General features: G+C 42.3%; 1 protein-coding gene across 1 annotated transcript in view; it reads left to right on the top strand.

Moving 5' to 3' along the window:
* Positions 1-15,498, top strand: part of rhbdl1 (rhomboid, veinlet-like 1 (Drosophila)) — a 61,194-nt gene that overhangs the window by 22,704 nt on the left and 22,992 nt on the right. The window contains exons 4-5 of the mRNA XM_071392184.1: positions 444-592; positions 975-1,087. Coding sequence (XP_071248285.1) covers positions 444-592; positions 975-1,087 — 262 coding nt within the window. The remainder of the gene's footprint in view (positions 1-443; positions 593-974; positions 1,088-15,498) is intronic.

Raw genomic sequence — 15,498 nt, 5'->3', positions numbered from 1 at the left:
TATAAAACTTGCAGCTACTCAACGAAGCCACAGCACTTCCTCTTCTAACTCACTGTCATTCTGAAGAAAGCCAAGTACTGTAAGTGCTCTTAAATGCTTCACAATGGCAGTGAACGGTCTGTAATGACAATTTGGCTACGATAAAGACTATTTCCCGTTCATTTAAATTCATTGAAATTATGATTAATTGATCTATGAAAAAGGAGTTAATGGAATCGGACCAGCTGTGTGTGTCTCTCTCTCTCTATGTGCATCGCCTGTCGGTGCCAATGGAAGTCTTCAACCAATAAAGCAACAAAAAACAAAAAGACAACATTCATGGCATTTATTAGCTGAATCCCAATTGGCTCTCATAACAGAACTCTGTACTATATGATATAAATGAGTGTCTGAATGAAGAGACGTGGGTGTGAACCCAGTGCGTGTGTCGCCTCTCCCGTCAGATCATTGTGTTCATGTGCTATGGCATCATGCTGAATAAGTGGGTACTACAGACGTACCAGCCAGACTTCATGAAGAGCTCCCTGGTGTACCACCCCAGACACCGCCTCCAGGTGTGGCGCTTCTTCAGCTACATGTTCATGCACGTTGGGTAAGAAACCACCCCACCTCATTCACACACACACACACACACCTGCACCTACACACACACACACACACACACACACACACACACACACACACACACACACACACACACACACACACACACACACACACACACACACACACACACACACACACACACACACACACACACACACACGCACAGTCACTCACTCACAGTGCGGCGCAAAACGTAATTGATACTGCATTGACAGATAATAGACAGGGTTGATGGATAGACGGTGATAGATGACTTCTGTAGATACCTTTGAGCAAGTGTCTAGACCAAAGGAGCTGATTTAAAACACTATGCATTATTCCTTTGTCGTTGAGACCAGTGTCCTCCTCCTGTTCACTGTCTCTCTCAGGTTGGAACAGCTGGGGTTCAACGCTCTCCTCCAGCTGATGATCGGCGTTCCCTTGGAGATGGTCCATGGCATCCTACGCATCAGTCTGCTCTACATGGCTGGTGTAGTGGCAGGTGAGTGTCACGCTGTGTTAGCATCATTGGTCGATGTGATACTATCGTGGGTTAATGTGTTAGCCATTGCTGTATTTTACTGCTGATAGTACTGTATTTTGGTACTTTGGTGTTTTAGTGTATTATTGTGTTGGTGTGATGTTGTGGTTCCTTTGTGTATTAGTCTGTTCCACATGGCTGATAAGTTAGCCATAAAGGGTAAGTGTGCACTACTGTTCTCATCCAACACAGTGGTTTGTATAAGTGTTTTAGTATGTGCACTTCAAAGACGACGTACTGTGGTCTGTTTGATCCTTTTGATATATGAGACTGACCGGCTCGATTCGGTCTTATGTAGCAAAACTTGTATTGGTGTTTTCCACATTGGATAAAAGTAGAGACTCATTGAACATTGTATATCATACTCTACAGTTGAGGAACAATGGGAAAGTAATTCTGCTTTGAAAGTTGATAAACTTTGGGTAACCCCACAGTTGAGAAAATAGCCCTTGAATGTTTTGGTATCCCTACTGGAGAGCTCTTCTTTGTGTACACCCATTCAGCATCGTTCACACGCTCTTAAGCCTTAGCTCCACCCGTCTCTTTAAGGATTCATGTGAGGCCATGTGCTAAACAGAGTGAGTACGGTAGTGTACTAAACAACCAAAGATTTCAAGACTAAAGGCTTATTTTTACTACGTCTATCGACATGTCTGTAGCTATACAGTTGTCGCAGTGACATCAGGAACATTCTATTGTCGTCCGACATCAAACTTGTTGTTGTCGTTATGAATAAGTAGAAACACAAAAATGACAGGCTGCATGACATTAGCAGCCTGGTGGTCCAACATCGCATAACTGGTGTATTTTAACACCAACGAACCCATCTGTTTAAAAATGAATTTAGTATATGTCAATCTAGCAAACCAGGCAATGTTTTGTTTAGTTTCTAGCGTGTTAGCTAGCTACAGTGCTGTGAAAAAGTATTTGCCCCTTTACAATTGTCTCTAATTTTATTATAGAATAATCTTCAACCAAAACTTAATATTAGATAAATGGAACCTGAGTGAACAAATAACACATAATTACGTACTTATTTAATTTATTTCATAAACAAAGATATGCAACACCCAATGCCTCTGTGAAAAAGTTAATTGCCCCCTTATACTCAATAACTGGTTGTGCCACCTTTATCTGCAATGCCTGCAACCAAGTGCTTCCTGTAGTTGTTGATCAGTCCACTCTTGCATGCAGAACTGCTTTAACTCAGCAACTTTTGTGGGTTTTCCATGAACTACTCGTTTCAAGTCCTGCCACAACATTTCACTCGGGATTAAAGTCTGGACTTTGACTAGGCCATTCCAAAACTTCAAATTTGTTGCTTTTTAGCCATTTCATGTAGACTTGATTGTGTGTTTTGGATCATTGTCTTGCTGCATGACCCAGCTGCACTTCAGCTTCAGCTCACAGACGGATGGCCTGACATTCTCCTGTAGAATTCTCTGATACAGAGGAGAATTCATGGTTCCGTCTATTAAGGCAAGTCATCCAGGTCCTGAGGCAGAAAAGCATCCCCAAACCACCACACTACCACCACCATGCTTAAACGATGGTATAAGATTCTTAATGTGGAATGCAGTGTTTGGTTTTCGCCAGGCATAATGGGACCCATGTTGTCCAAAAAGTTATACTTTTGACTCATCTGTCCATAAAACATTCTTCCAAGAGTCTTGATGATCATCCAGTTGTTTTTGGAAAACCTGAGTCACCTGAGTCTTTTTGGACGAGATGAGTCCCATTATGTCTGCCGAAAACCAAACACTGCATTCCACAGTAAGAACCTCATACCAACGGTCAAGCATGGTGGCTGGATTTTCTCCATCTCCTTAGCTGACATACTCTGCTTTCACCGGACATTCCACTGATTTCAAAACTCGGTCCTCCAGAAAGCAGAGAGCAGTTCTTCGGGATATCTTTCAATAAAGCAGCGTTAGACAGGATTAGCTACCTACACATACCAAGCAGCTCATGTTAGACAGAACCATGCTCCATGGCAGACCAATCTGAATTCATCTCTCGGCATGTCCAGCCCATTCATTATCTCAGCCAATCATGGCTAGTGGGAAGGTTCCTGTCTTTTTCTGTGGCTAAACCAACTAGGCTCGTAATTTAACAATTTCATTCGTATTTACAGATGGCATACAAGTTTGTTAAGTTAAGGCACATGAAAGTTCACATGTTGCAGAAGGCATTTCTGCCAAAAAACGCATTTTCATAAAAATAAAAAAATCATGTTCAAATGCCTTTCCTGTGAAGTAGTAACGTGCGACATACGCCTAGTTTCCTGAAATGAGTCACATATACTGAACAAAAACATAAAACGCAACATGTAAAGGGTTGGTCCCATGTTTCATGAGCTGAAAAAAAAGATCCCAGAAATGTTCCATACAAAAAGCTTATTTCCCTCAAATGTTGTGCACAAAGTTGTTTACATCTATGTTAGTGAGTGTTTCTCCTTTGCCAAGATAATCCATCCACCTGACAGGTGTGGCATATTAAAAAGGTGATTAAACAGCATGATCATTACACAGGTGCACCTTGTGCTGGGGATAATGAAAAGCCATTCTAAAATGTGCAGTTGTGTCACACAACACAATGCTACAGATGTCTCAATTTGAGGGAGCGTGCAATTGACATGCTGACTACAGGAATGTCCACCAGAACTGTTGCCAAATAATTAAATGTTAATTTCTCTACCACAAGCCGCCACCAACGTAATTTTTGAGAATTTGGCAGTACGTCCAACCGGCCTCACAACCGCAGACCACGTGTAACCACGGCAGCCCAGGACCTCCACATCCGGCTTCTTTACCTGCGGGAATGTCTGAGACCAGCCACCCGGACAGCTGATGAAACTGAGGAGTATTTCTGTCTACTATAAAGCTATTTTGTGGGAAAAAAAACATATTCTGATTTGCATGGCCTGGCTCCTCAGTGGGTGGGCCTGACTCCCAAGTGGGTGGGCCTATGCCCCTGCCCAGTCATGTGAAATCCATAGATTAGGGCCTAAGGAATTTATTTCAATTGACTGATTTCCTTATATGAACTGTAACTCAGTAAAATTGTTGAAATTGTTGCATGTTGCATTTCAATTTTTGTTCAGTTACATAGCCTCTGTGAGTCCAGGTCACGTAACTGTATACTTGAACCACTTTTGTTCAGAGCAGGAGCTGACGCACTTGAAGGACTGTTGACAACAAACTTCCTTTCTTTCCGTCCTCCTCATTGGCTGTGTGGAGATTGAGACCTATGAATCCACTTTGATTCTGTGATGATGTGGTTTCCGTTGCCATATCCCACCCACTACTGCAGAAATCGTATCGACTCTGACGCGCAAAGCTATTGTTTCCATAGCTCTCTTTCATCTACCTTCTGAATTATTTTGTTTTCTGACTTCGTAAATCACTTTCTCAATGACTTTTATTTGATTGCTGTCAGACGCTGAAGCTTAATTCCAATTTAGCGATATTTATACATTTTGCTAGACCTGTATAATTTCACGTACTGTTTCTCAATTGTCTACTAAAGACAAATTCTTTCACTAACCCGGTTTTCCTCCTAGCGTACAGATGTAGGATCTTAATTTGAGCCAGTTTGCTACAGCAGCAAAATAATCCATCAACAGGAAATATTAATTATTATGTGGGTTATAACTAATAGATATTTTTGTAGGGGTTGATATATTTTTCGTAAGAGAAAATCAAGTCTGAAATTTCAAAGTGGAAATTCCAAACTTCAGAAGCCTTTTTTAAACCTCAAATACACTGCAAGTTTTATATTTCCTGCATTGCAGTAAAGTTCTCCAGCAACAGTGTGATCAAATTAAGATCCTACATCTGTAAGCTTGTCTAAATGGCGTTCAACTCCTTGTTCTCCCTGAAAATGACGCACACACAGTACATGCTCATGAATTATTGGAGCTTTGATTAAAAAAAAGTTATGATGACAGAATCGCAGAGAGGTGGAAAGAGAGAGAGAAAGCGAATGAGAGAAGCTGAGTAATGCAGGCTTCATCTACCTGCTATTGGCATAAGAGCAGATGAGATTCTGGGATTTGAGATGCAATCAAAACTGAAGGAGGAGGAAAAGCACTGGCAGGCCTTTTTGAAGCAGGTGGAGCAGTGCCAGGGGAGTTTGGGGTTCATAGGCTCAGCCGGGGCTCAAAATCACAGGTTCAGGTAGGGTTATAGGGGGGCTAATGATGAGAGGTACACGTACTAACAGGGGAGTTGTGAGAGAGCGAGGGTTGACTTCCAGGTCAGAGGTCAATGGGGCCAACCACCGCAGTTCTAGGCACAGTGGGAGGGTAATAAAGACACGGAGCCCCGAGCCCTCTTGCCTTCGGCTAACATTTTACATGAAAATAACAGGCAGACATCAAACAGGGTAAGGGGGGGGGGGGGGGGGGGTACTGACGCTCCGTCTGGAGTTTTAGTGCGGCTTATTTAATGGCAGACACGATATAGCAAGCCTTAAAGCTTTATGCTGTTGGAATACATTTTCTGTGATATGAAGTTTGAGTTAGGGCCGAGCAGCAGCTTCCATTAACATACTGTAGGCGATCGTAACAATACATTTTCTACTGTGCTTTCCATGGGTTATTCCAATATGTCTATCTTTCGTGAAGTTAATGCCTACCTCAAGGAGAACGACCCTGTGACGTTGAGTCTTCTTTGCATTCAAGTCTCTGTTTTTCCCAGAAATCTCCTCTCTTTGATTGTTTGTGAACGATATAAAAGTTGCCCAGGGATACAGATTACTGGAACTCAGTTTGTAGCCTCATGTTTATATTCATGTTTTGTCTTGCTTATGAGTTCAATCGTGTCAGAATGTGTTTGTTTTTCTTGGAGAGCAGTAGACCTCACAGGGTTTAGTTGTGCTCTGTGATTACATCCTCACAGACCTTCAGCAGGTAGTGTGTGTGTGTGTGTGTGTGTGTGTGTGTGTGTGTGTGTGTGTGTGTGTGTGTGTGTGTGTGTGTGTGTGTGTGTGTGTGTGTGTGTGTGTGTGTGTGTGTGTGTGTGTGTGTGTGTGTGTGTGTGTGTGTGTGTGTGTGTGTGTGTGTGTGTGTGTGTGTGTTCGCGCGCGGTACACAAGTTAAAGGGAGTCGATTATACACAGTAAACGTGTCCAATCTATAGTTATTTTCACGTTTCTCTTTTGAGTAAATATACCATCAGTTCTTCATTAAATTATGTGGAGGATGATGAAGCCTTGCTAATCCATGAAAGCCGCACTGCGTGCTGGTTTTCAGTATCCACCAGAACATAGGCTAATTAATTAATTATTGTAATAGAAGGTCACTGCACAAAGCCTTGTATTTCCAAGTGTAAATACGCTTATACTTTCATTAGTGTGTGTGGGTGTTGACCGAAAAGCAGTGGACCTTGTAGGCCTATAGGGACCAGTGGCGGCTGGTGACCTGAACAATTTAGGAGGATGGGAGACCCACGGTTTAGGCGCAGACCGCACGGAGACGACAAAGCCTGTTTCAAAATCGTTAATAAACCTTAAACTCTTAACAATGACATTTAGAGTAAAATATGATGGGGAACGGGAATGAGAGGCCTACTTACAGTGTTGGGAAGGGATCACAGCAGTGACTGAATGAGGGTATGAGGCATGAGTGGAGCTGTTCAGAGACTTGACTTCAGTGCAGGACAGGCTCATCGTGGTTGGATGGTGTCGGAGGACAGCGTCACACTTCCACTGAGGGCAGGACAGGATTTGACTGGGAAGTCAAAATGCAAGAACACAACACAGTTAGACAAAAAAAAGCTAAGAATGAGTTTTGTCCAAGCCAGGATTAAAAACACATTGATGTGTATGTGTGATAATGTGATTGTGTTAGTGTATATGATTGACTCTACATAAAGTAATGAGAGAACATTGACAGGGTTTCTTACAGTGCTTGGAGAGGTGTGCCAATGGATGAGAGGGCACAATCAGGTCATATCAGGAGAGAGTTGACACGTAGTGGAGTGGACATCCCTTCTTAATCAGGGAACAGGAAGCAGGTGCAGTCGGTGAGTTCAATAGGAACGACCAGAGTGAATACAAAAACATGAACCATGAACATGAAAACAGGAAACAATACTACCTAATGGGTGATACAACGGAGCACTAGATAAAGAGGAAGTCATCAGGGAGTGATGGAGTCCAGGTGTGCCTCATGATGGGGCGCAGATGTGCGTAATGATGGTTGCCAGGTGTGCATAATGATGGGTTGCCAGGACCGGTGGTTAGTAGACCGGCGACGTCAAGCTCTGGAGTGGGGGAGCGGGAGTAGACGTGACATCGACATCCCAGACAAGCCTAAGATCACCATGCGTAATGACAAGCGTCGCCATTGGACTCTGGAGTGATGAATCATGCTTCACCATCTAGCAGTCTGATGGACAAATCTGGGTTTAATGAATGCCAGGAGAACGCTACCAGCCTCAATGCATAGTGCCAGCTGTAAAGTTTGGTGGAGGAAGAATAATGGTCTGGGGCTGTTTTTCATGGTTTGGGCTAGGCCCCTTAGTTCCAGTGAAGGGAAATCTTAACGCTACAGCATACAATGGCATTCTGGACGATTCAATGCTTCCAACAGTTTAGGGAATTCCCTTTCCTGTTTCAGCATGACAATGCCCCCCGTGCCCAAAGCGAGGTCCATACAGAAATGGTTTGTCGAGATTGGTGTGGAAGAACTTGACAGGCACAGAGCCCTGACCTCAACCCCATCGAACACCTTTGTTATGAATTTGAACGCCGACTGCGAGCCAGGCCTAATCGCCCAACATCAGTGCCCGACCTCACTGATGCTCTTGTGGCTGAATGGAAGCAAGTCCCTGCAGCAATGTTCCAACATCTAGTGAAACGCCTTCCCAGAAGAGTGGAGGCTGTTATAGCAGCAAAGGGAGGGGGGGACCAACTCCATATTAATGTCCTTGATTTTGGAATGAGTTGTTCGACAAACAAGTGTCCACATACTTTTGGTCATGTAGTGTATGTGGAAAAATCCATACTGTACCTCCCATATCAACATATTCATTCAAACAACGATAAGAAATATGGCTTTGCAGTAATGCTGATTCTCAATTCGAATAATGGTTTCAATCCATCATTGAGTTCTCTCTTAATGGGTTTGATTCAGGAGCATTCTGTTGGGCATCCAGTTGTCAATGTGATAAAAACCTGAGACGGGGCTGAATCGATTTTTTTGTTTTCTCTCTTCTTCAGTTTTGTAGAAATTGCTATGATATTTCTACAACTCGCCTTGTATTTTTTTCTGAAAATATTCACATTTCTTTGCAAGGGACCCGTGTGGGTTGACAAGTCATTGTCAATTTTGTCTCATAGTTTCATCATGTCGTGGATACACATTAAATCGGTATTAAGGAGTCCACATTGTATTTCCCAAAGGGGAAATTTAAGGCATATAAATTCGATGCGCCATGATATGAGATGGATTAGCAATCCTTTGTATTTGAAATATTTTTTTTATCAGAATACAATGTTAGAATCTTGGCCCTCTTTAATCTCTTCCCAGGAAGTTAATTTGTATGCGTGTTGTTGTGGATACCTGGTATGGCTGTCGTGTTACAGAGGATTCCGATCAGACAGTTATTTTCCCTTTTCTAAGGCCCAATGTGGGAAAACTTTAAGCCAGCCTTTAGGGAGAGGGAAAGGGAGAACGAGAGCACAGTAGAAGAGTAGAGGGGAGGAGAGAAGAGAAGAGGATGCAGAGAACACAAGGCTAGATAAATCACCTCGGGTGCCAAGGAGAGGTGACTCAGGGCGTGACTCGGACACCCTGGCACTGAGGCTCTGACTCCAGGCGGAAGGATATTTAATATTCACTGTGGTCTGATTTGAGAGAGAGGAGACACTCTTTTGGCTTATGTAGTTGACAATATGGCTTTGCTTCTGCTAGTTGAGACACTTGCTTTATTATACTTTTGGTTCTGTGAATTTATGAATGGTGTCCTACACTACACGGTACATTAGTAGTATAGCCTGTACTGAGCTCTGTTTAACCTGTATTGTTTATAAACCCTGGTGCTGCATTAAGCCCCTGGCCTTGTGTGTAGTTCTGTGGCTGTGAGCCCCTCGATGTAGTCTCCCAGTGGCAGGGTAGTGTGAATCTGCATTGAGGAGGCAGGCAGGGTGACCTTGGCGCGGTGCAGTGGGTGGCTGGTTCATTGGCTGCCGGTGTGATTATGGTAATCCCCCAGCCTTCCTCCATGGGGCCCTTCTCACCGTCAACCCCACCACACAATGTGGCACCATCCAGGCTCACTTCGTCTGCCAGTCTTCCCCCTGCGGCCTCACTGGTAATGATACCAATGATAACGGATGGCTTTAGTGTAGTGCAAGTTGTTCAACCTCATCCGAGGAACCTGGAAGTGTGGGGGATTTGCCCATCTCATGCTTTGTTGTAATGCAGCAACACCCTCCTGGGTGATGCACGGTGGCCATTTTGTGCCAGAATTGTTTCTGAAGTGTTGTGGTTGTCCCAAATAATTACTTTATATTTTATTTCTGTGGGTTGTTCAGTCTAGTCCAGTTATATTCTGTTTGTTTCCATTGGACACTGAACAGTGGCTCCATAACCTTGAGCAAAGCACAGGACTGTATTTCATGGATGTTGTCTTGGCAATCTTAAAAAAAAAATTGGAATCATTTTCTCCCAAGGTCATTTGTTGTGTCTGTTTGCTGAAAAGTAGCCGTGACTGAGAACGACATTGGTTGTGACCAGAATCTACACTCTTAGGAAAAAAGGAGCTATCTATAACCTAAAAGGGTTATTCGGCTGTCCCCATAGGAGAACCCTTTGAAGAACCCTTTTTGGTTCCAGGTAGAACCCTTCTCCCATGGGAACAACAGAATAACCTTTTTGGAACCGTGTATTCAAACACATACCAGTAGCCACTCATACTTATCAGCACAGGCATTCACACACACCCAGAGACACAAACAGTACAAACAAACACCATAGTATACACCACACTTACACTCTCATTAGCCTATGCCCCCCACCCACCCCTCTTTCTATCTCTCTCAATCTCTCAGAAACACGCAAACACACGTGCACACCACACCCAGAGGTGAGATGTGATTATATCTGGCCTCTGACACCTGGTGCTGTGTTGGATGGTCTCTTCTCTCAGCAGCTCTGAGGATGTGACTGCTGGAGACTATTGATTTTTCTCGATGCCCCCTGTGCTTCCGGGAAACATAAATATTATCATATTTTTCCCCGCCTGGCAAATTTGGACAGAGTAGAACGCTGCCTGTGATAGAATAAACCGAATCAATCTCCGAGGAGACCAAGGGCAAGGTGTCTTTTGACCGGGTGTTTTAGCACAGCGCAAATGTTCTGAGTTTTATATCTCTCTGTGGGATGATTTGAAGCGCTGCTCTCGCATCGCACTCATGTTGTTATTGCTGTTTTTGTTTTTATAGAGTAGCGTTTAAGGAACCCTCTGATTATGTGGAACTCGGTGTTTAGACGGGGCTGTTGTGTTGTTTGTATATCGAGCTTAAATGTTGTCTCTGTCTGGCTAATATGACCACACATGCACTCACTGACACACACGCTCACACATAGGCTCAAAACCACACGCAGATACACTCCCGCTCACACACATCCACCCCACACATCGACTCCATGACTGCTTCTACTGGACTCCTATTTATTATTACTACACAACGACTATGTATTATTATTTCACAATGACTATTTATTATGACTACACAATGACTATTTATTATTACTACACAATGACTATTTATTATTACTGCGCAATGACTATTTATTATTACTACACAATGACTATTTATTATTACTACACAACGACTATGTATTATTATTTCACAATGACTATTTATTATGACTACACAATGACTATTTATTATTACTACACAATGACTATTTATTATTACTGCGCAATGACTATTTATTATTACTACACAATGACTATTTATTATTACTACACAACGACTATGTATTATTATTTCACAATGACTATTTATTATGACTACACAATGACTATTTATTATTACTACACAATGACTATTTATTATGACTACACAATGACTATTTATTATTACTACACAATGACTATTTATTATGACTACACAATGACTATGTATTATTACTACACAATGACTATTTAGTATTCCTACACAAGGACTATTTATTATTATTTCACAATGACTATTTATTATGACTACACATTGACTATTTATTAGGACTACACAATGACTATTTATTATGACTACACAATGACTATTTATTATTACTACACAATTACTATTTATTATGACTACACAATGACTATTTATTATTACTACACAATGACTATTTATTATTATTTCACAATGACTATTTATTATGACTACACAATGACTATTTATTATTACTACACAATGACTATTTATTATTATTTCACAATGACTATTTATTATGACCACACAATGACTATTTATTATTACTACACAATGACTATTTATTATTACTACACAATGACTATTTATTATTACTACACAATGACTATTTATTATTACTACACAATGACTATTTATTATTATTTCACAATGACTATTTATTATGACTACACAATGACTATTTATTACTACTACACAATGACTATTTATTATGACTACACAATGACTATTTATTATTACTACACAATGACTATTTATTATTATTTCACAATGACTATTTATTACTACTACACAATGACTATTTATTATGACTACACAATGACTATTTATTACTACTACACAATGACTATTTATTATGACTACACAATGACTATTTATTATGACTACACAATGACTATTTATTATGACTACACAATGACTATTTTTTGTTACTGCGCAATCTTTTTCACAACTCCCCGGCACGTGTAAATATCCTACTTTCGTCTGAGCGCCTTCTTGCATTATATTTGAGCAACATTTGATCCTATTTTTATTGATTGAGTTGTTATTGTTATTATTCTTTATACACTTACTTGCTTCCCTGTTGTTGTTGCATTGTCTAGTGGTGAACCTGCAAGTAAGCATTTCGTTGCACTGTGTACTCCATGTGCATCATGTGTATACAGTATGACAGAAAACAAACCTGAACTTGATATGGGGACTCTGGTGGTTTGTTGTGACTGGATGTTCAGGTGTAAGGGTGTAAAGGACTCATTCCCTTGGTGACCTGGTATGTGTGAACTGGGGATGATGAGTAAAAGGCCTCAGTCTCCTCTTTCCGTTAAGGTCATTCGTCGATTTCAATCTCTTCCTCTGTCCTCTGACTCTACACCAAGCCAGGGAGATGGATTGTGGTGGCAGATTGGATGGGGACTGATTGTAGATTGTTCCGCTCCCCTTGGAGAAAAGCCACAGAGAGGAGGATATTTCCCTTATCTTTCCGTGCCCACGAAGGACCAGAGAAGGGCTGGCAGGGAGAGGGAGGGTTTATCTCTATCCCAGGTATACCTCCATATTTTAAACAAACTTTCCCAGATTGACAAGACCATTGCAATTCTATTGGGACTTGAAAATGGACTCCCGTCAAGTAAATTACCCGTTATGACCATATCAAATAGAGTAGACAAAAGCCCATGTGAAAGATGGCTAGCCTCCAGTTATGTCACCCCATCCACCCTCCTCTTGCCCACTCCTGTCCGCCACTCATTATCAAGGCCAGGCAGTAGAGTTCCCGTATGCCCTCTCATCCTGTTGCGTGTGGCTCTTGTTGTGTAATGACTGCAGATACCACTCCATCAGAAATCTATTTGACCAAGGAACAAAAGTGCACAACTTTATAGATCTGTGTTGTATAAGGTTTAAGGCTAAGGTTAGGTTTAAGATAAAGGCTGTGTTTGTTTCCTTGCAAAGATGATCCATGTGTGCTTATCCCAGTGTAACAGAACAATGTGTTGACCTTCTGACCTAAGCTCAGTTGCAGTCCTGTCATGTGCACCACTTGTGAGCATTCAGTCCCCATTGCAGTAAACTTGTGTTGATTTTAGATTGCCAAGGTTGCTGATGACAATTTCCTGGTCATGTTTACTGTGGCTGCCTCCTCTCTCAACCTTGTTCTCTGCAGCACTGCAAACAGCACACTAATTAATCTCTGTCTCGTTAAAGGATGTCAGTTTCACTTTGCCTGAAGAACAGTGGTTACTCCTACTCCGGGTAAACCCCCACCCCTCGAGAAAACACACACCTGCCTTTTGTTAAGTGTCCTGCCCCCATACACTCTCTCTACTCTCTCTCTCTCATCCTCTCTCTCTCTCTCTCACCCCCTTTCTCTTTCTCTCCCTCCTTCTCCCTCCATTTCGGCTTGGTAAATAAATCTGATCAGGCATTTCCTCAGTTTATTAGCCAGGCGAGGCAGCCTTTCGAGTGGGAGAGTGCTGACTGCAGCACATCTCACTTGCAGGGCCGGGGGATTTAATACATAGCAGATGTATCTGTCTGAGACGGGCGTGTACAAACTGAGCAACCGGAACTTCAACTAAACAATCCTCTCAGAGGATAGAAATAGCCTCTATTGAAATGAGCTTTGAAAGGAAGAATTCTCTAGCACCTGAGTTCGGTTTAAGGCTGAGGCAAAGTGGAGTGTAGTACATTTCAACTGTTTGGTATTGATTATAGACACACATCGATGATGATTACCAAGAAACATTTGTAGAAAAACAAGCTGTCCATGTATGCAGTTTAGTCTGGGTAATAGCAAACTATGTGGGATCAGATATCAGACACGGTCATCGCATTTCCGTGAATTGAGAGCTCTGGCGATGATGAGTTAGCTGACAAAATGTTTTATATCCTTCCTTTCACAGTGAAGGATTTAAAGGAACGGAGTAGGTGAATCATGGAGTGTGTGAATCACATGAATAAATCACCACTCCTTGTCCTTGCAGCGTCCCTTTCTGATTCACTTATTGACTGGCCAATCAGAAAATGCTGCTCAATGCATGTTAATGCTCTGGGCCAATTAGTGTCAATTGGTGTCCTTAGTGCTTCATACAGTTTGGGTCATATAATAAAATAGGTTGACAAATCCCACATGTTTTGGTGAGGCTCTTATCTGTCCAAAATCACCTAAAAAGTGTAACGCTACAACAATACTTTAAAACCTGTTCCAACTACAACTGTTTAACCCTGCTGTGCTGTTGAAATACTCTATACGGCAGCTATCCTTTTGAAAACACTGAGCATGTTCGCTCCGAAAGCACGGAGGTGGGTGTATAGGCAGCCAGATTAGCTTTTTTTTGTTGTTGTTGTTGTTGAAGGATTCTTAAGTTATTGCATCATTTTCTGTTCTGTTCTGTAGCTGCCAGTTGAGCCACTGGAGTGAATCCCTTAGGCACTCAGCTCTGGTCTTGGATCAGTTTTCCCTTGGTCATGGTTAGCCATTGCTTAAGGGCATCATCTACTCACATCACTGCCAATCTGCTTGGTTTAGTTTGACATGCAAAACCAGAGTCAGTCGAGTTCACCCACAAAAGAGGATCATCGTCACATAGTCACTGTAAATGTGACCCTGAGTATATAGTGTAAAACTGCATTCTATGCATTACAAGATGATTCATACTGTAAACATACTGTGCGCACACACACACACACACACACACACACACACACACACACACACACACACACACACACACACACACACACACACACACACACACACACACACACACACACACACACACACACACACACACACACACACACACACACACACACACACCGGGGGGGTGAACTTGATGATGCTTAGAAAATCAGCACAGTAAATCCATCTGCGCATGAACTGTAAACTGCCAACAACACACAGAAATAATCTGAGACCTCACGTCTGGGCTCCCGATGAGTGAGATATCCCTAAATCTCCAACTCCCTGTGAACAGGAGAGCCCAGATGACAGGCCCTGGTTAATATTCATATCCAAAGCCCTTTAACCAGAGCTGTGCTAGCAGGAGGAGGGAGCTGTGTGAAAGACTTCTGTCCTCCCTACGGACTCCTTCGCTTCCCTTTCAGGCCGGGGGTCTTTGGGCTCCCTCCCTCCCTGCTCCCCCCACTTTACTACAGATGCGGCATCCCGTCAGCGACTAGTGTCATGTGGCCCTGGGCCACTGGCTGCTTAATAGGATGTAGCCGTAGCGATGTAGGATGTAGCCGTAGTGCTAAAACAGTGCAGTGTTGTTATGACAGCCTGCCAACTACATTACATCTCTGTGCTGTGTTCTAAAGGAAACTCATTCATAGTATGAGTATCATGAGTTACTCTTGCATTTGTACTGTGAATTCACCTTTGCAGTTCAAATGTACATGAAAGATTCACTTACAGTTAGTCTTAACTGGAAAATACATGC

The sequence above is a fragment of the Salvelinus alpinus genome, chromosome 3 (genome assembly GCF_045679555.1).
Source record: "Salvelinus alpinus chromosome 3, SLU_Salpinus.1, whole genome shotgun sequence".
Taxonomy (NCBI): domain Eukaryota; kingdom Metazoa; phylum Chordata; class Actinopteri; order Salmoniformes; family Salmonidae; genus Salvelinus; species Salvelinus alpinus.
Note: the sequence above shows the minus strand (reverse complement) of the source record. Positions and strands in the feature narration are given on the sequence as shown.